This window comes from Balaenoptera physalus (genome assembly GCF_965194825.1).
Source record: "Balaenoptera physalus genome assembly, chromosome: 20".
Classification (NCBI taxonomy): domain Eukaryota; kingdom Metazoa; phylum Chordata; class Mammalia; order Artiodactyla; family Balaenopteridae; genus Balaenoptera; species Balaenoptera physalus.
The window spans coordinates 38,723,010-38,750,488 of NC_138901.1; the positions used below are offsets into that span (position 1 = coordinate 38,723,010).

At 44.7% G+C, this 27,479-nt stretch overlaps 1 protein-coding gene and 1 long non-coding RNA gene across 4 annotated transcripts; one reads left to right on the plus strand and one right to left on the minus strand.

Annotated features, from left to right (window-relative positions):
* LOC309650107 lies at positions 1–13,446 on the plus strand. Its single transcript, XR_014257416.1, has 2 exons — positions 1–7,337; positions 11,120–13,446. It is a non-coding gene; the product is annotated as an uncharacterized lncRNA (long non-coding RNA).
* VEZF1 (vascular endothelial zinc finger 1) lies at positions 11,226–27,421 on the minus strand. Of its 3 annotated transcripts, XM_082441002.1 has the most exons (7): positions 26,570–27,421; positions 24,505–24,630; positions 21,123–21,817; positions 20,302–20,365; positions 19,057–19,240; positions 17,670–17,798; positions 11,226–14,599 (listed from the first exon to the last, which is right to left on the minus strand). In XM_082441002.1, the coding sequence occupies exons 3-7, from the start codon at positions 21,380–21,382 to the stop codon at positions 14,172–14,174; spliced, it is 1,065 nt and encodes a 354-aa protein (XP_082297128.1). In that variant the 5' UTR covers positions 21,383–21,817; positions 24,505–24,630; positions 26,570–27,421; the 3' UTR covers positions 11,226–14,171. The 3 variants fall into 3 exon arrangements, with proteins under 3 accessions (XP_082297128.1, XP_082297127.1, XP_082297126.1); XM_082441001.1 differs by lacking the exon at positions 24,505–24,630; XM_082441000.1 differs by lacking the exon at positions 24,505–24,630 and having other exon boundaries at positions 19,057–19,258.
* Between the last annotated feature and the right edge of the window lie 58 nt (positions 27,422–27,479).

The window sequence follows — 27,479 nt, forward strand, 5'->3', positions numbered from 1 at the left end:
ACTACAGAATGTGCCCTGGTAAGACACCCTTACCCCAACCCTGCCCTACCCTCAGACCATTGCCCTATTTCTCTCTTGCCCACTCATCAGGAGGCTTCCTCTAAGAAGAAACCAACCTTACATAATCTCTCTGCTTCTTCAGTCCCCATTCAATCCTTGAAATCCAGCTTTCTTCCCCATCATAACAGAGACACCTTTCCATAGGAGGCACCAGTGGCTCCCAGTCATTTCAACCCACTGGCCTCCTCCCCACCTCACCCTTGGGCCCGCCTGTCACCTGGGATGCCGTTAACTCCTCCTTGAGGGGACTCTCACCCCCAAGGCCTCCTATCCTCTTGATTTTCCTACAAACGCCTTCATTTTTTTTTCCTTTTGGCCACACCACATGGTTTGTGGGATTTTAGTTCCCCGACCAGGGATTGAACCTGGGCCCTCGGCAGTGAGAGCGCCGAGTCCTAACCACTGGACCGCCAGGGAATTCCCACCAACTCCTTCATTACTTCAGCTCTGCCTGCCTCAGGGGCTTTGCCAGGGCACAGTCCTCTTCACTTTTCCATAAATCCTGCAATTCCCAGGATGCTCTCACGGAGGGAAGAGAGCAGAGTGGGTACCAAGCCCTGACCGCGCCACCTGCTGCTGTGTGACTCTGGGCAGGTTACTTAACTCCCTCTGTGCCTGTTTCCTGATTTGTATTTGGGGCTCACAACAGTGCCTACCTCAAAAGATTGTGCTGAGAATTAAACAAATTCACACGTGAAGTGCCCAGAACAGTGCCTAGCGCCTTAAATGTTCAATAAGTGCTGGTATTGGTATAATAGTGTGTTGATGGCCCATTCCTGCACCCGCCCCCTCTCTTGAACTCCTGATTGGACAAGCTGCACCACAACTGCCTCGCCTTCAGCATGGCTGGTCTGGAGCCCTTCATCTCTGCATCTCCTGTGCCAGAATTCTCTGTCCTGGGAGAGGGTACATCCCATTCACTCAAGCCACCAACTTCACACACTGCCTTTCTCCTCTCCCACGTTCACACCCCTAAGTAAACTTGGGCTTACTACTGAATTTCTCTGGACTCTTTCCCCTCTGCATTCCCAGTGCTCAGGCCACCAGGTCCCCTGCCTTTCAATCGGTCCTCCTCAATGCTTGCAGTTATTTTCTAAAGCATAGACTGGTGATGTCTCTGCCTTGTTGAAAAGATGTGGGTGACTCCCCAGGGCTGGGAGAATGAAATTTAAATGCCTTAGGGAGGCCCTTCCCCCAACAGGACATTTCCCTTGGGGAGTTCCCCAGCGAGGACAAATGGCAGGCCTGAATGGTGACAAGAGCGTGTGGCTGAGGGTTTGGAAGCAACCACATGGTCCCAGCCATCAGGGGACCCCCTCCCCTCCTCGAACCACCAAAGGCAGCTTAACAAGGCCCAAAGTGGGAAAGGAAGTGGGGTAAACATCCAGATAATCTGCGTCATCCTATCCCTTGCTCCATCTTCACTGATTTGACTAAGAAACTCAGAGGAAACTTTTAAAGAACTGGTAATTTCACTTTGGGGTTTTGAAAGAACACATGGGTGAAGCGTGGAAACAGTGGCCCCCCAAAATGAGTAAACGACCCCCTTCTAGGACAGTAAATGGAGGCCTGTGGGATTGCCAGTCTGACTCCCACCTGAGAGGAGGATTCCCTGGGACCCTTACCCTTTCCCAGAGTGCCCCTGCCAATGTCACGCCTGCGGCACTTCCTTTGAACCCTCTTGCCCTTGCGTAACAAACTGTTCCCATGCCGTCCCTTTGTCCATCCTGCCAGCCTCTATAAAGCGCATGGTATTGTAGTTGGTCTCTGAACGAGCTCCTGGGAGGTAGGGGGTGTCTTCTGTCTCAGTGCCCGCACCTCCCAGCCCGAGGCCTGGCTGGCTCCATGAGTGAGTAAATATTTGCCAAAGAACTGACTTCTGACAGGTGGTGAGACATGCCTGGTTTGCCCTTACAAAAACCATGTGTCTTCCCTTCATTGGTAACTGTTTGTAAGGCTCCAGGGGTCCTGCCTTTCTGTTCAGAGGCTGTCAGCTTGTCCTGTACAAGGTGGTGGGGTGGAGATTAGGTGTAGATAAATGGAACTCTGTGCAACCATTAAAGTTGTTTTTAAAGAATATTAAATGTCTATTAAAATATTCAAAATATGTTATGGGAAAGGAAGGCTACAAGACAGAATATGCCATGTGAGGCAATTTAGTAATTTTTATTTAGTTAGTTATAAACATAGAAAAAAACATGCCAACATGTTAACAACTGTTGGATGAGGGTTTTATAGATAACTTTTACTGTTAGTGTTTTTCGTATTTTCCCAGATTTTCCAAACTTCCTACACACTGAACATACATTCCTTTATAATCATACACACACACACACACACACACACACACACACACACACACATATATATATATATGTATATAGCTTTCAAGATCATTATGTCTGGGGACTTCCCTGGCAGTCCAGTGGTTAAGACTCCACGCTTCCAACTGCAGCGGGCACGGGTTCGATCCCTGGCAGAACCCTGGTGGGGGAACTCAGATCCCACGTGCTGAGCAGTGTGGCCCCCCCCACAAAAATCATTATATATGACTGCAAAGAGGAAAGTTAAATATAAGTAACTTTCCTCCATAACTTTGTCTAACTTAGATTATTTCAATCCAGTTGTATGACCATTTTTGTTGACTTCCTGTGTACTCATGCTGAGACCCCAAAGATGAACAATATGTAGCCCCTCTTCACCCCGCCTCCAGATCTAAGGGCAAGGTGGATACAGAGCAGCTAGCAAAACAATACAAGGCAGAGTGTGACACTTACTAAAATCAAGGTGTAAGCAGAGGGCTCTGGGGATGCCCAGGAAGGAAAAGGTTAATTCTCATGGAGGACCGGTCAGAGAGAGCACCTTTGAAAAGTTGGTTTTTGCGCTGTGCAAAAGAGGCAGGAGATGAAAAAGATTTTAACTGGGGATAAAGGCATTCCCATCTGGGAGCACAGCATAAGCAAAGGCACGGAGGAGGGAATGTTGAGGCATATTTGGATGTGGGTAAATATCCACTGTGGCCAGAGTGCAGGGTGGGTGGTGGGTAACATAGCAAAATGAAGCTGGAAAGGTGAGGAGGGCGTGACAGTGGATGGTCCGGAACACCACACTAAAGAATCTGCGGAGCAGGCACAAGCTTGAATTTAAAAATAGAATATTAACATTTATTTTTATTTTCTTGACAATGCCAAGAGTTTGAGGCAGTGAGGTCCCCTGGTCCTGCACCAGACCAGCTCCTGGGGAAAGCCAGCCTGGAGTTAAACATTCACAGAGGTTAAATGTGCAATCCCAGCTTGAAGCAGCAGATTCCTTCTTCCTCCTAAACTCCCTCTAAACCCCCTAAGTATAGCATCGTGGCTAAGCGCCCAGACCTTCGTGCCAGTCAGACCAGGGTACAAATAAATCTCAGCTGTATCCATTTACAAGCTGGGTGACCTTGGGCGAATTACTTAACCTCTCTGAGTCCCTCATCTCTAAAATGATGATAAGAATATCACCTTTCTCCCCACTAGGTTAAAAATAATAATAATAAATGGTAAATTTTCTTGAATGTTTACAATGTCTAGCCCTGTTTTAAGTATTTTTGCACATTTTAGCTCATTTAGCCTTCAGAAAAACACCAAGGGGCAGGCGTTATTACCATTTCTATTTTACAGATGTGGAAACTGAGACACAGGGAGGTCAAAAGTGTTCCCAAGGTCCAGCAATAAGTGATAGAACCAAGACACAGACCCAGCCTGTGACTCCAGAGCCCATGCACTTCACTATACCCCTGGAGATAACAATTATAATAATTATAAATTAAACCCATAATACCAGTTAACATTTACATTGTTAACTCATTTACTCCTCAACGGCCCTGTGCTAGGTACTACCATTAGGCCCTGTTTACAGACTAGGAAACTGAGGCACAGAGAGATTAAGTAACTTGCCCAAGTTTCTTCGCAGAGGCAGGAGAGGAACTCAGGTGGTCTGGCTGCAGAGTCTGTTCCTCGTCACTCTAATACACTTAATGAATGATGCCTATTTTACTTATTGTCATTCTTTTAATTCCAAGGAGGTCTGCCTGCGATCAGTTTCATCCAGATGTTCAGATCTGATTCTCTCCAGTGGTGAAGATCCATGGAGGAGGCTGGGGGTGGGGCAGGATGCATATTCCTGGGGGACTTGGGAAGCAGGGCCACAGGTGGAGAAGGAGCCTTTGGACCTTGCGGTTCTGGGGAGGGCTCCTTCGTGCTTCGGGCGAGGGAACCTCTGTTGCACCAGTAAATGGCCAGGAAAGGAAGGAGAGGGAGCTAGCACTATTTCCTCAGCCCCTGAGCCAGGCTCTGGGCACTAGGAGAAATGGCAAAAATGTCTTATTCTTCAGTGGAAGAGCCTCCCTGGGGTTATACCACAGCTAGTTCCGGGGTGGTGGGTGGAGGACCCTAAAGGGCTGAGTGACATCTTTGAGGGAGATTTCACTCACCAGGTGTCTCTTTTTTTTTTTTTTTTTTTAAGGAATTCCTTTATTTTTATTATTTATTAATTTATTTATTTATGGCTGTGTTGGGTCTTCGTTTCTGTGCGAGGGCTTTCTCTAGTTGTGGCGAGCGGGGGCCACTCTTCATCGCGGTGCGTGGGCCTCTCACTATCGCGGCCTCTCTTGTTGCGGAGCACAGGCTCCAGATGCGCAAACTCAGTAATTGTGGCTCACGGGCCTAGTTGCTCCGCGGCATGTGGGATCTTCCCAGACCAGGGCTCGAACCTGTGTCCTCTGCATTGGCAGGCAGATTCTCAACCACTGTGCCACCAGGGAAGCCACCAGGGAAGCCCCCAGGTGTCTCTTTAAAAAGGAAGATAGAAATCTCTCCCCAAGGAGCAGGACTGAGCCCCTCAGGGCAAGACAACCCTAACAGGACTGGGTTCCTGGGGTCCAGACCTTCAGCCCAGGTCCCGCACTTGAGGCTGCAAGGCCTGCTCCCTTTGGGGTAGGGGGAGGTAGAGCCCAGGGCTCAGTTCAGCTCCATTCCCTAGTCAGGGAACTGTCACCTGGTGGTGGCTGGTCAAAGGAGCAGCACAGCTGGTGTGACAGCATTAAGGGGCACAGCTGCCACTGCAGGGCTGCTTCCCCAGAAAGCGGAACTGAGAATTAAAGGAGCAGCAGGATACACTAATTCATTTACTTATGTCTTCATGGATTCTTCCTTTCCTTCAAGAGCTTATAATTTTTTTGTTGTTGTTGTTGGCTGCACTGCACAGCTTGCAGGATCTTAGTTCCCGGACCAGGGGTTGAACCCGGGCCATGGCAGTGAAAGCGCCAAGTCCTAGCCACTGGACCACCAGGGAATTCCCAAGAGCTTATAATTTATTATTATCATTATTTATTTTTATGCTTAGATTGTTCCGGATTTGGCCATTTGCTGGCTCCTGTGTTCTTTTGATACATTCCCATCTTCTTTGATACATTCCCATCCTGACTTTCTTGCGCAGAGATGTTTCCACCATCACCATAAAGACTGGATCAGACCTTCAATAGATGCTAAATCTAGAGGGAAATTTTGATGAGGAGCAGGATATTTGAATGGTCTTAAAGTGTTTCCCCACAGACTTCTTATTAGTTGCAAGGGGGAAAACAGTAATTATATGATGGAGAAACTAGGCAATGTCTTGACTGAGTGATCTAAAGTAACATCACCTATGAGGCACAGAGGGCCGTCATGTGCCTCTAGATATGACATCCTGAGGACACATTGCCTCAGCAGTATTCCAGCTGAGAATGCATAATCTCAATTTAATCACGGAGAACATCAGACAAACACAAAATGAAGAATGTTATATCAAAAAAAAAAAAGCAGGGGTCTGTAATTTTTTAAAAATAGCCAGCTGTATAAATGGTCCAGATTTAGGGAGACTAAAGAAATACAGCAACTAAACGCAACACCTGACCCTAGACTAGGCCTTGTCCTGGGCGTGAAGATGCTCTCAAGGACATAATCAGATCATAATTGGAATATGGATGGTAAATTAAATAAAAGTATTATATAAGTGTAAATGTAGAAAGTTAATAACTCGACTGTGGTGTAAGAGCTTATCTTTATTTTTAGGAAATATACACAGAAGTACTTAGGGGTAAGGTCCATGATGTATAAAAAAACCATGGAATGGTTCAGAAAAAAAAAATTGTATAGAAAGAGAGAGCCCATATGTGATTAAGCAAGGGATAAAATGTTAGCAATAGGTGAATGTGGGTAGAGTATATGGATGTCTCTTGCATTATTTTCATTTTTGCAACTTTTTGTAAGTTTGAAATTATTTCCAAATAAAAAGTTTTTCATAACTCTTCCAGGTTCACTTTCCCTGTTTTCCCTGCCCAAGCCCTGCAATCAGCTTTTTCTCCAGAGGAGCTAGTGAGCAGGAATATTTAACCACATTAAAAAAAAAAAAAAAAAAAAAAGTGAATGAGAAGGAAAAGCATTCCTACCGTATGGAACAGCATGACAGAAGGCAAGGAAATGTGAAATATAAGTGTAGATGATAGAAAGGATCGGTGCTGGGAAAATGGCTCTTCTGTAAAGCTAACCCAGCAAACGGCATCCCGGGATAAGCCGCATCCCACGATAAGCCGTAGCCTCACCCCGAGAGGCAAAACACAGCTCTCCTGCAGCTTCTGTCCATTCACCGGCACGTGTGTGATTTGGAAATGGAATACAATAAACTGACAGATTCGGCCATCCTTTAGGGGGCCAACACTATATTGGGAGGCACATCATAGAACTTAATTTTATCTATTTACATAGAATGTGCACGACTACTGTGCAGAGTGTAGAAAGTGAAGCAGCATCGGAGTAAACTTCAGCGGGAGTGGAGCAATGCTCCCTGTGAATGAGCACCCGCACCCGACCAATCAGAACGCAGGAGACATCAACCAATCTCGGCTCCGCAGTGCTCTAGTCGGGGCGGGGCTGACACGCCCAGAGTTGTTTGTTTGCCTCCGCTCTAACCCTAGTCTACCCTGGGCGGGGTCGGGGGCGCGGACCGCGGAGACGAGGCAGGCGAGGTAGATTTGGCCAAACGGTGGAGGGCATCGGATGTTAGGCCTGGCAGTTTGGGCACCGTAGTAGGTTGACTGACCCAGCCCTGACAAAACCCACATTTGTCGCGCGCTCTGCGGGGCTCCTCTCTCAGAGCGCCGAGTCCAGGACGCCTTCGGGAAAATAGGTGGAGCTGATGAGGGCTGATTTCGGAGCGAGCAGGTCTGAGAAGTATGTCAGGCTTCTCGCCGACATCCTGCCTGGGTAGGTGGTGGCGCTCCCTTTCCTCTTGGGAAGGAAGGAGGTCAGGCCCGTGCCAGGCTAGCAGCAAGCTATAAGAACTAACTCTGTCAGGATGGTGAGATTGCAGAGGGAAACTGTACAGGCGACTTCTCTGGATATATTGCATGTTGGGGAATGCCGTGAGATGGAACGACTTCTCTGATAGGCACATATCCTGACATTTTCCATGTCTCCCAACCTGGTGACTATTACCTCGGTGTAACTTGAGCCCTCCCTGCCACATATTGGGCAGCCTTCAATTAGCTGCTGGTCAGATGTGTCTCCCATCTGAATTTCTCCTTCCCGAGATGAGGTTCTGGCTCCCATGCTGGATGCCGATCCTCAGAATCTCAGCGTCTGAGATGGGGAAGCCATGAAGGAAGGCAATCAGCTCCTTTGCTCTTTTGGAGAACTCAGTTGGTGCCTCTGAGGGAACTGATGTTGCTGTTACTACATAGGGTATAGGAGGACCAGGTGGAGGGGGGTGGGTATATTGAATCTGAGGCTCCTTCCTCTATATCAGGCTCTGTACTAAGCACTTTACATGAATTAGATCTTCAAAAACTTTACTAGGTTGGAACTATTATCATCCTTGCTTTACAGCTGAGGAAACTGAGGCCAGAGAGGTTACGTATCTTGCCCGAGGACACACAGTTCCAACTGGCATAGCCTGGATTTACACCCCAGCCTGTCAGATTCCAAGCCCCTGCTCTTAATTGCAACCCTGTATTACAGCACCTCCCAGCTGTCCCTTATGCCAGGTCTTGCCCTGCTCTGGATCTTCTGGGGTCCTCACTTACCTGTTGCTGCTGTTTCTGGCCTTGGTACTTGGTGCCTTGTGTTTCGGGCTTCCTGAACATTGGGACTCATTGATACAAGGGCAAGTCAGCAGCAGGTTGCAGTGGTCCCACTAATTTGGAACCAGAGATTTAGGGGATGTGGCAAAACATTTGGAATATACAGTCCGACTTAGGAACTAGCCTCCCTTCTGCGGGGCCCTGGACTACCTCCACTTTATTTGGGTATCTCCCAATTCTGCCTGTATACCAAGGAGGAATGAACCAACTGCCTAAAAGTTACAGGGAAGGCTTCGGGGGGAACAACATTTTAATTAGACTTTGAAGGATATCTAGTGGTTCACAACAGAGAAAATGTGTTGGAGGGTTGCTTGGGGGAGGACATTCTAGGCCTAAGGGACAGAATATACAAAGGTTCTATCTCCTTCCTCTTTCCACAACTCCACCCTCTCCCCAGTCTTCTCCCTCAGACATCCTTGACAGTCACAGTTTTCTGGTGTTGGCAAAGTGGCAGAACTTCAGTTGTGTGGGACAGGCCACCCTGGAGTCTAGGCCTACTCTCTTGGGATGAAGCTCTAGGATTTCAGGAAGGGGGAACCCCTACCTCCTCAGCTGGAAGTGGCTCCTGGGTCCCCACCACAGGTGGGGATTCCCTACTAATCACCTGAATCTTGCCTGTTTCTTCAGCTACTGGTTTTGTTCTTTTTCTGGCTAAGAAGAGCATGTCTTCTTTTCTGCCCATTGACTGGAGCTGAAATCATCACAGCTGGCTTAGACTAGCAGCCTGTCTCAGGGTCCTCTGAGTAATCATGTCCAGCGCGGGGCAGATGCATGGAAAGGGGAGGGGGACAGGGTGGAGATGACACCACAGGAAGCACAAGGACAATTTCTCCAAAGTCTCTCTCGCTCCCCCTTCCCTGGGCCTCTTTCTAACCTCCAAATTCCCCCTTTCCCTTCTCTCCCTCACCTCATAAGCAAAGCTAATTTCTCTCTGGCTCCTTTCCCACCATTAACAAAGCTAGGAATTTCTTGGCTCACGACCAAGGGCCTTGGGGATCCAGGCTCCTTCAAGCCTGATCTCTGAGTGGATTTAGGCTGACTCTGTAAGAACCATGGCTTTGGTGGCCCCCAATTGCCCCTGAGGTTGACAAAGACTTAGCTTCCTGTCCCAGTCTCTGAGGCTGGCTCCCCTCTCCATGAGCAGCCTCTGGAATTGGCACATTATTCCTCCCAGCCTTGAACCTGGGCACTGACTGCCAGACAGAGCTGCTGGACCAGTCACTAGAAGGGCATGTCCCTTCCATTTCCCTTGGTCTCCTTGTCCTCTCTAGCTGCTGTGCCAAAGGAATCGCTCACTGGCAGAATGAGAAGTTGTCCTCAAATGTCCATTGTTAGCCTATTAGTTCTTGCCCAGGCTCTTTATAGGTGTATTTAGGAAAAAATGACATTCAGGTGAAAGGGCTGACACAGCCAAATGCAGGTGGACCTCACTTTGAGAAAACTCCATAAACAATATAAATTTACCAAAACATCCAAGAGAATTCTTCTTGCATGGTTGGTAGTTATATACATCAGAAAGGATTTACTCCAATAAGAAGAGTGACTTTAAGTTCTTCTTCTTCTATGTACTCTTCAAAGAGATATTTAACAGTTGGGAAGGAGGTGGGATGTCAACTTAAAGATCATCAGGGATGAAGAAAATTTCTGAAACTATGATGCAAGTCAGTGGTGATACAGAATCTGAAGTGTGAAACTCCATTCCCTTACCATGACAGGGCAGTTTTTGTAAAGGAAAGAATACTTGACCCTCATGGTCCAAGGCCAAGATCTGGGTCAAGTGCCTGTCTTGGGAAGAAGAGAGCTAACTAGTCAACCCCTGATGGGCTGGTCCAAGGGGAGGGCTAGATCACACAAAGATCCAAAGCAGAGCCCTTGACCCTCCCTCCATTCCTTTCTTGGGAACTACATGGGCCTTTGATTGCCCAAAAGTGAGCAGCCAAGAGAAGCTGGAGTCTAGATCAATGCACAAACTCAGTCAGTATTCAGCCGTGAACCATAATGCACTGATCTGCCTGGCCCCTACTTTTACAAGACAGGGAGAGATTATCCAGTAATCTGCCAGGGTCAGATCAGTTGTGGGGGAGATTTATAGGCCCAAATGGGGACAGATGGCATTCTTTCAGGCTACAAGACTCTTTAGAGAGGAAAGAGTGCAGGACTGAAGGCCAGATTAAGCCTGGGAGGGGAAAGTGATTACCATTCCATGCAACGATACTTGAGGATGCTACAGGGAAAACCTCCACCATCCCCTCTACATCCCGAACCCAGGTCTCTCCAGAGAGGACCAAACAGCAGGGCCCCTTGAGAAGAGTGGAAACACCTGGACAGCCAGGACTGTTAACTAGCAACTCAGTGAAATAACACTTCCCATTCCAGACAAAAGCAACATAAGGAACTCTTCCTCCAGCTGTTTTCACTGAGTCAATAAAGAGACGAAAGCAATTATCAGAGGAAGTTTAGAAAGCCTCAATTATATATGAAACAGATGTAGGTATCCAAAACTTTTTTAAAACTGGTGTCAGATCCATCTTGATGTGCTGTCTGGTGGTACTGTCACTCGGGTACTTGTCCTCTCTCTCTTAGCCTCCTTGGAGGCAGCAACCATGTCTTAATCACCTTTGTATGCCCTTCAGTGCCTAACAGTGCCTGGCACGTTGTTGGTACTCAGGAGACATCTGATGAATCTAGTTGAACATAAATGGGTAGGCAACCCGGCCTAAAACCCTTTTCAAGTAAAGAAACTGGATTTAGAGCATGCAAAGAAATGTTTGAAACCCACCTGCTCTGGGCTTTACTCAAGCTGACTGGCGGAGGTTACTTCTCTTACTGCAGCCAGTCTGGTGCATTTCCACTCTCCCTTCTCAGTGGTCAAACCGGCCTGACGTTAGTCCTTCCCTCTCTCTCCAGCCCAATATCAAGATGTGTACACCTGGAGAAGCAGTGCTTCAAAAATGTCTCTATCATCATGGCGAAATGGTGAAGCTTCTGAGGTATTAAGCAATCCATCATAACATTTGTGACCGGTTAACTTTAATTTGTCAAAATAAATCTGCAGTTTTTGCATGTTAGTAATACAGTGCTGGTATTGACAGGAAAAATCATCCATCTGCTTACATAGAAACCTTCGTTTAGGAGCACACCTTAGGAGGGAAATGGATACACAATAAAAGGCAAATGTAGGCCAAGCAGCGAGCCCTAGAGCGTAACAGGCTGGATGTCAGATTTGAGGATGATCTAATACAACTGTTTAGCTGCCAATCTGATAAAGGGGAAGCTCTCAACCAGGTTACAACCAGAAGAGAAAAACAAACTCTCTGCTTTTTTCGTGAGCGGTGGCCGTCGTGCCTTCAACACTTGGTTGAATCAGTTCATCAGCATCAAAACTCAATTCCAGTTCCAAGACAGGAGAATTTCACCACACAACCTACTCGGCCCCTGCTTTCAGTGGCCCACTGCCACCCCCAGCCTGCCAACTCTCTCCCTCCCAAAAGAAGACACGACATGGGTTTATTATTGCAGACAAGCTTAAGGTGAATAAAGAATGCATACAAAATATCATTTTAACTGAAGTCATACAATGAAGTCTCACTCCTGTTTATTATACAATGAATTGATAAAGCAATCATTCCTAGTATATATCTTTTTTTTTTTTTAAGAACTAATACTTTCAGGGTTCTGACGACCACACTCTAGCCTGGGGGTAGGGTCCACACCTGCCCCCACTGAGGACTGCTCCTTGGGCCATTGTGGAGGAAGCCGGGGCCGTCTCAATCATAGAGGATTGTGATTGCCAGCCCAGCCAGAGAGAGACGGCAGGTCCCAGCAGGCAGAGCCAGAACCCGGTCCTGGGGCTGCATGCCAGGAAACGTTGGCTTCCTCCAAATGTGGCCACGACCTGCCCAATCCAGGCCTCAGCAGGGCCACGCCTGGGCCTTCCCTACACGAGTCCTTCCAGTAGTCCACACATAATGCTCTACATATTAAAAACAAACCATTTTGGTACTGTGGATAGGAACAGTTGTAACAAAGTCATAGCTACATATTTTTCTCTACATTTTGTTTATTGAGACAAACTAATTAAAAGGCACAAACATAGGGCATGTTTACATGGACATTATAACAAACATATACATTAAAAGTGTAGGAATGTGTTGCCTTCCTGCTAAACAGAAAGTTCCTAAGCTTTTATATATACAAAAGTTGTACAATTTAATGTCCTAAAGTACAAAAGATCATTTATAAAATTATTTTACACTAAGTACTATTTATTTCATTTTTTTACTACGTAGTTCAACCCCCTCGAACTGTTTTGTATAATGACACACAGATACCTGTCCCTGATGTAGGAAGTCTGCCTCTGATGCAAGGTATTTTGATGCTTGAACTGACACAGTGGGGTATAAATGGAAGTCATCCAGTTTGATAGTCAGTCCTGCAAACATTCTGCAAGATTAACACAACTAATGTCCATTTCTCTTAACTGCAAGATTAAAAAAAGGAAAAAAACCCAAAAACATATTGCAACTTAAAAAAAAAAATCACAGCGTCTTGGTTTTAGTAACTTTTTTTCAAAACACAATGCTTTAAAAACATTAATGTGTGGCATGATGGTGTAAAGAGTATCTGTCTCCCTAGCTTTTGGTTTCTACTTTATGTACAGAGATAAAACATCCTGCTAAGAAATAAAAAGCACATGTCTTAACGTGCACAATCATTGCTGGATTTCTGCAGGGAGTGCAGACAGCTGTCTCCCTGAAAACCCGACAAAGCTGATACAAGTGTTTTCTCAAAGAAAAAAAAGTGATGTCCATATTTACAAAGTTGAACAAATCTGCACAATACTTGATTAAGAAACAGAAGGAGAAATTTAAAAAAAGATACACTCTGCTTGTTCTGAAGGGGCATACTACCTAGTTAGTGGTTAGAATAAAAACTGTATACAATTTAATATAAGACATAAACTCTAGTGAGCAACTAACACACCTTTCCCTGTTGAAATATCAACAGACTCTGATTGGGAGAGAGAGGGGCATATCACATCCCAGTGCCTCCAGCGTCTTCCAATTAAAGCAATATATTTTAACTGTTCCAAAGTACTCCTTGACCCCTGGATAGGAGTCCCATTGGCCTCTGTTTGTTAGGAGTCTGCCTGTCCGCACACTTGACTTCTCCTCTGTCAGCTGCGGCCTTTTCTTACCAAAACACAATGTGTATATTTTGTTTGTTTTTTTTTTTTTAATTTTTTAAAAAAGTCAACTACAATGCTATATTCCATCAGGATTAGTATGCTGAGCAATATTTACATCTCCAAATATCAGGTCACAATCCCTATTATATGTTGAAGATAGAATGATAAATTATCATATGCTTTGCATATCAGAGCTGGTATCACCTTTCCCATAGGGAATGCTGCCTGAAATTAACATATTCCCAAAGGTAAAATGCATATTCTCTGAAATGCATTTTATTATGACAATGCATGTATTTACTCATAAAAACAATAAACACAGACAATTTTACACTAGCTCTCAATCCGTGGATTTAGAACAGGTTAAGATCAGCCATCCACCTTGTATATATGGGGAGAAGAGTTCTGCTAGTGTTCAGAATAAAATGATTTCTTGGGATCAGAAACAGTAATGCTGCTTTTTAATTTTGAAATGGGTTTTGTTTTATTATGATTGGTTTTAATTCCGGCGTTTCATCTTGCCAACTACTATCCTGTTTAAGCAATGCTGTCAGCTAAAAGGAATTTCTGATTAAACTAAAGTGGTCCAGTGATAAGTGACATACACACCCTACTTTGAACAATCCCAGCCAAATTGGAGAATAATGCTACTACACTACTATTAACTAATGTAATAAATCTCCCAATGTCACGGTTTACTTTTTGCTTTAATAAACTAAAAGTTGCTGGTAAATATTTACTTTAACCCATATTTTGATTTTATAATACTGTTTACCAAGGTGGTGATGTAGGCAAAGCTTGGGGTAAGAAAGGCATGCTCTCTACAGGCCTCATTGCTATATTGAGAGGGGCAGCTAAAGTCATAGGCGTGGGCAGGTTCATTGGAGACGTGATGGTGACAGGGTGTGCTATATTCACTGGGGCAGTGACGGGGGTGGGGAGGTTGACTGGGGTAGTGAGTGTTAAAGGAGAGGTCATGGATAATGGACTGGTTATAGTCACAGGGTGCCCTATGTTCATTGGGCTGGTTATGTTAACTGCACTTGAAACATTTACTGGACTTCTCATGCTCATTGCAGCTGCCACTGTGACTGGGTTTGACATAGTCCCAGACGACACAGAGGACGTTATATTGAATGGAGTAGTGAGAGTCACAGGTGTCGTAGCAGCCGTGGAGGTTTGGCACAGGTTAGCAGCTTCTAAAATAAGAAGACAAAATGGCCTTTAGATTCTCAAAACAGTGAACACAGTTCAGTTTCTGAATCAACTTCTTTTAATTAAAAAGGACAAACATTTAATAAAATAAATTATAGTTTTCTACCCTGTGGTCAACAGGAAGGGAGGATCCTTCTGGGCACAAGACTGGGGGCCAGGAATCCCAGCATGAGAGCAGATCTCTTTTCTGATGCTGTGCCTTTCACAAGACTGAGGCAACTGGCTTAGCCTTGGTGCTTTTGCTTTGGAGTTTAGATCTACTTACCAACCTCACAGTGATGCTGGAAGATCAGGTAATTTCTGCAAGGCACTCTGGGGGGCAGAGATATCAAGTAGGGCTAAGTATTCTCACTACCACTTCCATGTAGTTCCTCTGAATTCTAAAGACTTTCCCGGGAAGAAGCAAGCACCCACAGGCCAGGCTAGAAGAGCTTGTTTACACAGAGTTGGGCAGATGGTTACACAATAACAGATCATCAGAAAAATCTTCTCACAAGGCACACTGTAACTAGCAGAGAGAGGTGTGTGTCCTCGATGCTATGTACTCTAAAGCCTTCTCACAGGTAAAGCCACATTCTGTTAAGGTTTTAAAAATCCATTAAGTAGGGATGGATAAACAAGCTGTTTTAATATCATCTGTTTATTTTGGTCTTAGGAAAATCATTTTAGTTAAATAATCCTGTTGTTTCTGGTTGTTTCTTAACGCTGTTTAGAATGAACAAGTATCCCTCAGTAGGTTTATGTTGTCCTCCCCACTCCCGTTTCTTCTTCTCTTTCTGAGGCTAACATAATCACCTACTTTATGCCTGGTGTCATTTAACTGTACGTATTCCACACACCACCCGCCATACCAAAGGGGACTAGCCAGGCTAGGAGACCCTGCAGTGAGTTGGGGGACCGTGGTCCTTGTTATCAGCAAAGCCTGGGCACTTCTTAAGGAAAACTTCCCTCAGAGGTGACACCCCTTACACCACCCCTCAACAAAATTCAGCACCACCTGCTGGTGTGTCAGAAAAGTGCAGTAAGAAGACAGATGGGGGTGCTGGCTGTGACTTGGCTGTCAAAACGGAGAAATGCATTTGAGACTGAAGATGGAGGTCTGCCCGCATGCCACGCATGGTCAAATCACCTCAGGTGGACCCCTGAGTCAATGAGCAGCCCTTCCTTGATCACCATGATGTAACCTTGGCATTGTTCCATACTCTATATCAGGGATTCCCAAACCTGGCTGATGATCAAAATCATTTATCTAGGGAGGTTTTTTGAAAAAAACTGCTTCCCAGGAAATTCAATTGTGAGATTTAGATGGAACCTGGAAAATTTATCTATCTAAAAAGCTCCTGAGATGATGATCTGATTGTCATCCAGGTTTGGAAACTTATATTACCTTATTTAAGACCAATATTTAAAAGGGACATGCTGATTCAAGTTCAGGTTTTCAGGTCAAGAGTCTCTCCTCCCCCCAGACGTGACATTTACTAACATGAACACAGAAGTTTCTAACAACAGTGGTCGTTTCCAAAGAGATTCATGCAACAAATGGGAATACAATAGCATTTTGTTTCATGCAGATCAGAAGATGAGCTAAACAACTGAGTCTTATTGTGCAAGCACACTGAAATACAATACCAAACAGAAGAGTGCAGAAGAAAAGAATGAGGGAGAAAACCAACTCACTTCTGAGGTGATGGTAGCATGCTAAAAATATTCTCCTCCTGTTTTCACCAAGTAAGCTTTCACTTACTTGGTGGGTGTGCCATCTTCCCACCTCCCCTTCGTTTTCTTTTTAATCTAACCCTATCCCTTTCTGTAACTTAAACACTTTTACTTCTTCTCTGAGCAAAACATCCTTCATAATATGCTTTCAACCCACTATGCAATTATCACGGCACATACACACATATAAATTTTTCTCCCCTACCCGCCATTCTCCACCCCTTCTCTTATCACAAAACATTTTATCAAAATAATGACAAATATTCATCTGGAAGACAGGAATAAGCAGCACCTGAGGCAAAGTGGAAAGCCTATCTGAGCTGCTGCATTCTTTTCCTCCAATGCCAGTAGATACATGGAAAAGCTATTCCTTTTATCTTTTTCCAAGTACAGGATGTTTAGAAGGGATCTGAGGAAGGGAATAGCTGCACTACATGAACGCAAAGGATGGAAGAAACTACACAGCAAAGGAATTACAGCAGAGCCTACATGCAGGGGATTCCTTATGAATTTAAAATAAAACAGTAAGACATGACAAGGGTGGGGAAGGAAAAACGGAATTTAGGAATCTGTCCTGTGGCTGATGATACACTGACAAAATTATTTAACTGAAATAGCTGCACAGTAGTCCAGAAGCCAAAGCTACAACTACTAAGTTAAAAAACGGTGCTGAAAACTGATACTCCAACTGCTTCTTTATAAGATATATATGAGAGAAAAGCAAACCATTCCCAGTTTTAGTAACAATTACAGTAAAGTCACTAACAACTGAAGTACATACATGTTAAGCTAATGCCAGCCCCAGTGACAGACTGAATTAGATTAAGGGTGAGACCAAGAAAAAAAAGACATCAGCATTACAGAGTCTGAAATATGTAATAAATAATACAATTCAGAAAGAACACTAAAGAGCAGAAAATAACACAGTTGTAAGAAAATGAACTTATGTACACATGAGGATATTTCATCTACCTTTAAGAGTGGGACTATTGTAGAAACACAAAAAGGAGCCTTTAATGCACGGAGGTTGACATAAAAATGAACATAAAAAGGAACTCTGAGCATACATAGCAAAGGACCAAATTTGGCTACAAATGTGTAACAAAATTAAGTCAGAAGAAAGAACCTGACAAGAAGTACTAAGAATTTTTATTTCCTAGTAAAAAAAACTTATTTGGACGCTTGGAAGCTTTGTTGCTAATAACTTTACCAGGTATTTCCTAGCATAAAAGCGTTTCCACGAAGCTGAATTCTCTAAGCTGTGGCTCTTTTACTTTGTTACTTGCACACTAGGTAAAGACACTAGCCAGGCTGTGAGCACTGGACGCCTCGTCTTACCTTTCTTTCTCGCTTTGACAGCTTCTTCCCACAGTCTCAGCGTCTCTACCTGCTTCCCTGGCCAGCTCGTCACATGCTGCTGCTGCTGCTGCTGCTGCTTCTGGCTGCTGGTCTCTTCACTCATGCACGCTGCTCCAAAGACAAAGACAGAAACGCTGGATTTACCTGGAAAAAGTGTGGCTATTTTTTCAAAATCCGAACTTAGATACTTTGACTCCTCATGCCTCTATGATCTTTATCATTTGACCGGATAGTTTTTTACTACAGTACATCTTTTGTGCTGCTGTGTCTCTACTGGTCAAAATAGATAAATTTTAAAAATCCAGAGAGTTAGGGAAAACCAACATAAAAGAATTCTTTGCTACATTAAAAAGCAAGCATCTTTTAGAATGGAACTTGGGTAATATTAGCATGGAATAATTAATGCTCATCAAAATATGTAACATACTTAGTTACCTGACCACAACGATGTACATTAAAAGTAAATTTCTGTAAAGTTAACAAAGTTTGACATGCTAGATAATAAATCCAATGTACTTACAAAGAAGCAAAAACAAATGAGATTGAAACACATTAACCGTTCTTTCCCATTCACTTTTGGCCACCTATTCTGAGAATCTCATGTTTCTGCTGCATGAAGTACATATATAATAGAATACAGAATTAGGAAAACACTTTCTTCTGGTGGTTAGGGAGATCTTAGAAAAAAAGCCTGGGTAAATGCAAGTATTGAATTTTATCCACAAGTCCCTGGAATATTCTATCTTTTCAACTCTGAATTTAAGGTAAGCAAAGCATTTAAACATTCAAATGGGTACGTTATCCCTTTTCTCTATAGATTTGGGTTTGAGAAGTAAAACTATGTAACACTGCTTTTATCTTTAGGTTATGAAGGACATGTTATTAATACTATCCGGAGTTAGGGGGCACTCATGCCTGAGAATCTTCCTAACATTAAATAACAACAGTTAAAATTGCCTGGCATAAGATGCAGCTTCCTAGTATGGCTTCTGCTGCCACAATCCTAACACACTAAAGCTTTTTATTCAAACCCCATAGAAGAAGGGACACACTGAAAAACAGCTGCAGGGAAACTGTGCTCTTCTAACATGGACGTTATTAGTAGACGGTGCAGGATTAAAAGCAAAATTAGTGGAGAGTTTATCACCGTTGCTTGTATACATGTACATAAAATGTATTTCCAACACTAATATACACCGTCCATTGATGCGTGTTTGCATACTTTAGTAACAGGAGGAAACAAGTAAGGTGAACATTAATATAGTCCTGAGAACACATGTGAAAATATCTTCAATATATTATAGAAAAAAATCTAGGTTCCATCAATCTGAAACGCAAAAGAAATACAATTTGAAGTGTCACCTACTTTTACTGATGCCTTGTTTACATGTATTACAGTTGATACTTTGGCTCTGCCCGTGTGTCTTTAAGTGGCTGGTGATGTATGCTGCGCTCAGGAGCTTCCCACAGATGTTACAGGATACCTTGCCTTCGTGGCGTACCATGTGTGTCCGCAGTCTGTCTTTGGTGGCAAAGGCAGCAGTGCACGTCTGCATGAGGGAGGAAAACTTTTTTTAAATATAGACTATCCTGTTCTACTCATTTTAAAGTACGTTATATTCTAGGTATTACCCTACTCATGTCAGCAAGCAGACTGAGTTAACTGAATTTTAATTGCATGTGTTACCTAGAATTGTACTCACAATAAAACACCTGGTGAATTTTGGATGCTTACATTTTGAGGGGAAGAAAAAAAATATCAACAGAGTAGTGAAAAGATGTGAGCTGTAGAGTCAGTTAAACCCAGATTTAAATCCAGCTCCCTGACTCACTAAACAATGTAATATTCAGCAAGTTAGCTAACCTATCTGAATTTATTTCATCTGTAAAATGAAAATAATACCTACCTCACAAAATTACTGGTGAATTAAGAGCCTGGCCCAAGGCCTCATGGCAGGTAATCACTCAATGACACTAGCTTCCTTCCTCCAATTGGATTTTTCTTAGAATTCAAATCACTTACTTAATAAAATCAGTCATTAACAAATTTAACTGAAAGGAGCACAAAAAGACTTCCAGCAAAAAACCAGAATTACTGACGCCTAACACGGTCATTTCATTTAGCAAGATTCTTAACCTTTTCATTACCACAACTTATGTCATTAGAGAATGCTCCAATCTGGCGATAGCAGACAAAAATCCAGTAAGTGGGTAACATTTGGGAGAAAATTCATATTTTCTTCGATTACGGTTAGAACAACCTCAATCATCAGCCCAGAAGTTAATTTAAAACACTTCATTCATTTATTCATTTCAAATAAACAACGACCTTTGCAAGACAATAAATTTTTTTTCGTATAACAATAAATACTGTTGCCCAAGGAAAATGAAATGTAGCTTAACAAAAACAACATTTACATTTTTAAATGATCTTGCCTCACAGAAACAGAAGCTGTCATTTATATTTTATAAAACCAGAATTCAAATGGACCACATTTACTCAAGTCAGTGATTTTAATACTATTCAAGAAAGGTGAGATTTGACTGGCTCAGACCTTCTGGATAATGTGCATTAAGTGCTACACTAAGGATAAGTCATTTTAACTCTTACTTGGCATTTGAAGGGTCTTTCTGTTGAATGGACATGTTTTACGTGACAGCTTAAGTGGTCAGGCCTGTGAAAGAGAGAGTTTCAACAGAAGATGTAATGGAACACACACAGAGAAATGCTACTTACTGTGATGTTTACATGCTTGGCAGATATGGGTGGGGGACATTTTAAAGAAAGCTAGCAGAATTACCAACTCCCCCACCCCCCAGTGCAAGCCTCCTTACCTCTCTTACCATAAACAAAAGTCTTAGTCCTTTACCTGTTAATTTTCTCTCCTAGTCAACATCAAATCATATTAGGTCTTGATTCTTTACAATTACAAAATACCCAAAGTTTAGTCCTAACACTTGCCAGAGACAACTGCTACTACATTAACTTTAAAAGCCTTTAAAAATGAAAATTAGTGAAATGTTAGTAACCACAGAAAAATGGAAAGAAACGTTCTCTTAAAAGTTTTAAGAGATTCCAAGGTCATCCCAACTTCCAGAATATGTTTCTTTGATTTGTGCAGTGAATCTCATGTCCAGCCACCCAAATGAATTGAAAACTAATGGTTTCGCAGTGATAAGAAGTACTGATGTGCCGAAAGAAGGCCTGAGTCCACCAAGGCACTTCTTAAATGAAATAATAAGTTAATCACTATGTCACCACTTGTCAGCCACACCAAACTAGAGTTAGACCTGGAGGTGTAATACTTTATCTGTCACCAATCTCCTCTAATAACACAGGCCTGCAAATATCTATTCTCACATAAACCTTCCAGATCACACAGAGATTGTACTGACACCATAATGAAAAAAAAGCAAAGCAAAATGCAGTACCTCGAGAAGCCTTTCCCACAAACACTGCAAGTATAGGGTTTGGTGATGCCTCCTTCGTGAGACCTCACATGGTAAGTCATCCGGTCCTTCCTCTTGAAGCGCTGATTACAAATAGGACACTCGAAGGGCTTTTCGTCCGAATGGGAGAGCTTGTGCCGATTGAGGTGGTACACATCTCGGAAGGCCTTCCCACACATCTCACAAGCATGGTTCTTCTTGACAGGCTTACTGGGTTTCTTGACAGACTGCGTCACGGGCATAGCTGTGGTGCTGGCACTGCTGCTGGGGTTGGTGCCCGAGGAAGATGTAGTGACTGTTGACAAGATGCCTGCAATGGTTGAGACCAACGAAGTTCGGCTGCTGTCCCCAGCGATGGTGGAGATAAGGGGAACCACCGTGGTGGGGGTTTTCTTTGGCCGGGACACCAACTTGATGCCTGTATGGCAGGACTCGTGGCGCCTCAGGTGATAGCTGTCCCTGAAAGCTTTACTGCAGTAAGTGCACACAAAGGAAGTTTTGGGTTTTTCTTTTTTAATCCCAATGGCATCCTTTAATGTTTCTGGAGCAGCCTGAGGTTTCTGAGTTATTGGTATTGGAAGCAATGGTTTCTGATCAGGGGGCTCCACAGCAGAGCTCAGGAGGGGCAGCAAGCTGTTCTGTGCTGCCTGCTGTTGGTGATGGGAGGCTTCGTGGGCCTAAAACCAAACATTTACACTTCAGAAATTCAGCCTCTCACAATGACCTTCAAAATTCAACATGCTTCAGACAATAGAGACCAGACAATAGAGACCAGAAGAAACAATCAAGGAGCCTGTAAGCTACTCTCTGCAGCAGAGATCCAGCAACCACCTAGCTACTCTCAGAGCTCCCAATACAAAGCATTAAAATCACTGCACAGACACAAAACTTCTGCGAGTAAGTTGCTGACAGTGATCTTGCTTTCAAACAGCTGACTAAACTACACACCACCCTGGTTCATAAGGGACATACCAGCTGATGAAATGAGTCTGCATTAGTCTGTCAGTGCTGAAACCAAGTTTAAATAACTTGTCAAAAAAATTACACTCCAGACTTAACTATTTAACAGTACCTTACTGCAGTAATGCACAAGCCACACACTCACACACATACACATATAGACATGTAATCATCTACTTGTCTATTTTACCTAGGAAAATAGATGTCTCTCCCCTTCCATCAGAAACTCTCAGTGACCGAGGAAAGAGGCTGTTGCTAAGTAATACAAGGAATCTAGGTCTCTGAATACATATGCTAGTGGTGAAGTTTACTTTTAAAGTTTTCACTTAACTCTACTAAAAGAGTTGGTTGAAATGGAGTCTGCATCCTGGAAGGCATCTGTGAAGGCAGCCCCCAGCAAACGCCTGTCACTTGTTTCTCAGTTCACTTAATCTTACACTAGAAGTCTGCATCCTTTAGCAACGCTAGTTGTTCAAACCCTAAACTCAGACTAATAAGAGAAAACAAACTATAAATAATTTAAATTCCTTTCATTTTCATCTTCTTCTAGCAGTTGTAGGGCTAGTTAAAGTATTGGACATTTGCTGTTATAAAGTGCTTTTCCACTCCAAAACTGGGAGCTGGACACTGCTTGGAAATTTTCTTTAGCTGCACTGAAACCAAAATTTCATTGTGGGTCAGGTTCTTGGTATTTATGAATAGTTACTCACTTGGTTTTGATTCTTCCAAAATTCTCCATACCTCTATACTGATAAACATTTAGAAAATGATGGAAAAAAATTCCTGAAATAGTTCTTCCTAATATGTTGTATTTGATCAACATTATTTTTGAAACTCTTGACAGTGAGCTCGAGCCCCTATACTTGAGTTTTGTCATCCTAAAAGGATACATGCACTCAGAGGTAAGAGTTCTAAATATTTTAAGCATACAATGTCCTAGGAATGGCCCATCCCATCATCTCAGACACTCTAGACACTTACTTACCCTTTTCACTCTATAATCTAAGTTCTACATTACACTCCATTAAGTAAAAAAATACAGAGACAGACAAACACAGAGCTCCTCTCCTGATGAATAAGAACATTACCACACACAGCTCCATGCTTACTTGATAGCAGCACAACTTGATAGCAGCACAACAGCTAAGCCTAGAACCAGACTTCCCTAAATCATCAGGAGGTGTCATATCCAGAGTTAACTAACCACTTTCAATTTAATAATTTTGACTGAATCTTCCTTTGAGTCCTGGAAGTACTCATAGAAATTGTGTGCTTACTTATGAGTATCTTTCTGGACTTAGGGCTCATACTGAATTACAGTCCACTTTTAATTTAATTTATGGAGCTCCTGTAATTGTCAGGGTCTACCCAAGTGACTTTAGTAAAACTTTATAGAATTTGGACTCTAATCGTACCCCCTTTCCAACCTGGCTGTAGGATGCCCAAGCTTCCGTATAGTATACAAACGGTTAACAGCTGAAGATAGCTCAAGATATACAATTTCAAAGGCTAACAGATCAGATAATAGGGAAAGCAAATCTTCTGGACAAAGTTCAGACTTATAGTGTTTAGAGGCATTTTTCAATTCTAAACAACCATTAGTTCGATGGAGTACTAAAAGCACTTACTGCCATTTTACCAATTCAGATGTCTGTGGCAACATAAAGTATTTTTACAGCATTGCTGAAGCTCACTGTCACAGGAGGGTCACACCAGGTCCCTGCTTCTCGGGTGAAATGCTGTAGAATGCCTCGCCCACTACGGGAATCACTCTCTGAGGATTCCTAGGATCCCCACACTTCTATATGAAGCCTTCTAAGAGGGGAACTGGGTTTCCCCAACTTGTTCTCTGGGGGAGAGACAGAGTAAAATAACAACCATGGCCTGCCTTCAGTTAAGTGATTTTTAAAAATATATAACTTCTGGGTAGACTTTTATTTGACTAGCATCACCAAACCAAAGTTTTAATTTTATCTCCCATCTCTTTCAACTGCAAGGCTTTTTTAACCCTGCCCAAGCTTTCCTCTTCTGGGGCTGGCAAAAAACAAAACAGAAATGTTATTTCATCACCCAGGGTGGTAGAATATGGCACCATGAAATCTCCAGTGCCAGAGGGTAAAAGATTTTGTACTGAAGGAAACTGGCATCAGTGAGTCATATCTTGAATGTCCTGTTAGGAGAATCATCCATCAAACATTTTAACAGATATGGCTTTCACTTTCCACCAGGTTATTTGGAAAGCAAGCAGGTATTAAATTGTTTTAAAATATAAATTCAACAGGATGATCCAGGAAACAAATGAGAGAGTTTAACTCTCCATTTCCCCAGTGAAAATTACTTAAAACTGGAACTGAGTAAGTCTATTCATACCTTTCCAGAGAAAAGACTGAAATATTCTCTTTACCCATTCAACTGTCCTCGGCTCTAAATTATAAGTTTTCCAACAATTTTCACTGCACACATTGCCAAGCCCAGGATCAAATATTAGCTTTCACACTTCTCCATCAGGTGGGAAAAAAGATTTTAATAGCTGAAAAAAATTAAATAATATAAAATCTAATTAAACAGTTGATCATTAAATGCTTGGCATTTGCTTTCCCCAGGAAAAGAATAATAAAAGTATTCCAAAAGATTTTTCAACTAGTTTTCCAAAAATTAGTTACAGGGTTTTCCTTTACATAAAGAACTCTCGTTTTTTTTTCAATCTCCATTGAGAGCACGTTTAATATGGTTAATCTAAATCATTCCTCAAGTGAAAAATCACTGCAGTGGCCCATTAATCCTATATTTTAAAATGACCATTTGAAAGCTTTTTATAGAGAGAGCATTTGCCACCTTTACACCAACCTGGATGCAAGCCAGTTATATATCATTTTTTTCCAATGCATTTTTAAGTTGACTTATCACATTATCAAGCTCATCAAAGCACTTGTTAAAACAATACTAGATCACAATAAGGGCCAAGTTAGTGAATTCTGTAATTTTGGGTATGTTCAATTTTCAGAAGCCCGAATATATTTCAATTACTTAAAAATCAAATGACCACATTCGAAAGAATATGTCTTAAAACAATAAACCATCTCTAAACAGTAGGCACTGTTTGAATTATCCAGTTCCTTATATTAACTCCACTGGGATGGGTCCAGTGGCTGGGAGGATCTTTTTTGAAAATTCTGCATCCATTCCTGGTTAGTTCCAAAAGGTCTCAAGCGCCCAACCTACGCATTTGGGATTTCACGAAGTTATTCAAAGAAGGAAAATAACTCAGAGAGGCGGGAAGAACGCACTTAAAGTGACGAGCTTCCTAACCTCCGGTTCCTAAGTTTCCCCGTGAGCTCATTACTACTGCCCACTAAGTGCTTCGTTTGCAAACAGAAACGAAGTGGGGAAAAAATAAGTTCTAGGTCTTCCAAATAGGGGTCCCCACCTCAGATGGGCGGGCTAGAGGACTGCCAACGCATCGGCTACAGTCACCTTCAAGTTTCTTGCAAAAAGTGAAGACCAACACCCCACGAATGACTCATCTGGGGGCTCTGTAAGCGGACTTTGTTTGCTCTCTCCACTGGCCGTCTCCCCCACTTGGTTGGAGGAAACGCTAGAGGTGGGACGAGAGAGAAACGCGCCCCAGGAGAAGGTGGGGCCTCCCGGAGTCCCGGCCCCCCCGCCACCCCCCCCAACCCCCGGCCGGGGGATTCCCCGGGCTGAATGGGACGGCGGGAGAGCTGGACAGAGGGAGAGGGTGTCAGCTGCCAAGGCTCGGCACAGGCTTGGGAATGAAAACACGTAAATCCAACGAAAAAGTTTGGGGAGGGGATACACGTTTACAACACCCCCCAACTGGGTAAACATGAGGGGGGCGGCGGGAAGGGGGAGTGGCGGGGAGCCCAAGGATACCCGCTATTCGCGGGGACTCGGGGGGGGGGGCTTGTCATAAAGTCAACACACACACACAAAAAGAGGACAGGGAGGTGAAAAGAACGGAGAGCGAACGAAAAGATGGATGAAGTGGGGGGGGGAAGTGAGCAGGACCCGGGGACCCCCTCACCCCACGGTGCGGGCCCGGGCCCGGCGCGCCGTGGCCGAGCGGACCGCGCTATCCAGCGGCCCGGCGCCCTCCTTTCTCTGGGCCGCGGGTGGTGACAGCGACCGGCCTCCTCCCTTCCCCTTCAGGGCGGGAGGGAAGGGTGTGTGTGTGTGTGTGTGTGTGTGTGTGTGTGTGTGTGTGCTAGGGGGGCCCGGGGGTCACCCCGAGGCCTGCTCTCTTCCCCGCACCCCGTGAGGCCGCCTCCTTTCACCTCAGCAGCCCCGCTCCGCCGAGGCGGGCGGGCGGAAAAACAAAGGGGGATTAAGGCCGGGCCGGAGAGCGGAGCCGGGAGGGAGGGGAGGAGGAGCGCCCGCCCGCCCGCCCGCCAGCCCCGGGCCCGGCCCCCCTGTCCCCCCCGTGTCCCCCCCGGGGGGGCCCCCCGTACCTGGAACAGGAACGCGGTCCAGTTGGCCTCCATGGCTGCAGCGGCCGACCCCCCTCCTCCCCACTCCCCCCGCTCGGGGAGCCTCCTCAGGCGGAGGAGGCGACAACAAAGCGGCGGCGGCGGCGGCGGCAGCGGCAGCGGCGGCTCCTCAACATGGCAGCGCCGAGCGCGGCCACTTCCGGTAACCTCCGGGACGCACCACCGCCGCGGCGAGCGCGGGCGGGGGGGGAGCCCCGACCCGGCCGCCGCCGCCCCCAGTGGCCCAGACCCCTCCCGAGCGTCCCCGCGGCCCGCTCGCCGCCTCGGAGCTCAGCCAGTGCCCGCGGGCGGTGGGGTCAGGGCCCCCGCGGGGGGGCTGGGGTGGGGCCGGGGGCGGGGATGGGGCGCGGCGTCCCCCCCCGCGGGGGTGTGTGGTGCTGCGGTCCGTGGCTCAGGCAGCTGGAACAGGGGGAGCTCAGGAGAGAAGATGGAGGACGCCAGGGTCTGGCGCTGGCTCGCTGGGCACGGCCGGGCCGGCTCCCGTGACTCAGACCCGGTGCCCGGCAGCATCGCGTCCCTCTCAGGCCCTCAGCGGAAGGCACAGGCCACGGTGGCGCCCGGGCTCTTCAGTTCCTTTCGCGCAGCACAGCCCCTACCTCCAAACTGGGGGAAACCCCTTCGACTTGGTGTCTTTCCCCTCTGGTATTTCATCCCAGCGAAACCTTCCGCACTCTTGCTGGATACGCATCTACCTCTGAGTGGCCTTCCAACTCAAGCAGGGAATCCCACTGGGGTGCAGCCTCAGATCCTCCCTGTGCGGAGGGAAACACTTCCCACGCGTAGAGGTGTCATTACTGGGTTATTCTTGGGTGAAGGGCTGAGCTTCCCCATCCTCTTCTTAACTCCAGATATGATGTGAAATTCTACCGAA

Excerpts from the sequence above, each read along its gene's own strand:
- VEZF1 (XM_082441000.1), bottom strand. The coding sequence starts at position 26,602 with ATGGAGGCCAACTGGACCGCGTTCCTGTTCCAG. Across the intron at positions 20,366-21,122 it reads TGTGGGAAAGGCTTCTCGAG|GCCTGACCACTTAAGCTGTC; the intron begins GTACTGCATTTT and ends TCTCTTTCACAG. Across the intron at positions 14,600-17,669 it reads TGTCAAAGCGAGAAAGAAAG|AAGCTGCTAACCTGTGCCAA; the intron begins GTAAGACGAGGC and ends TTCTTATTTTAG.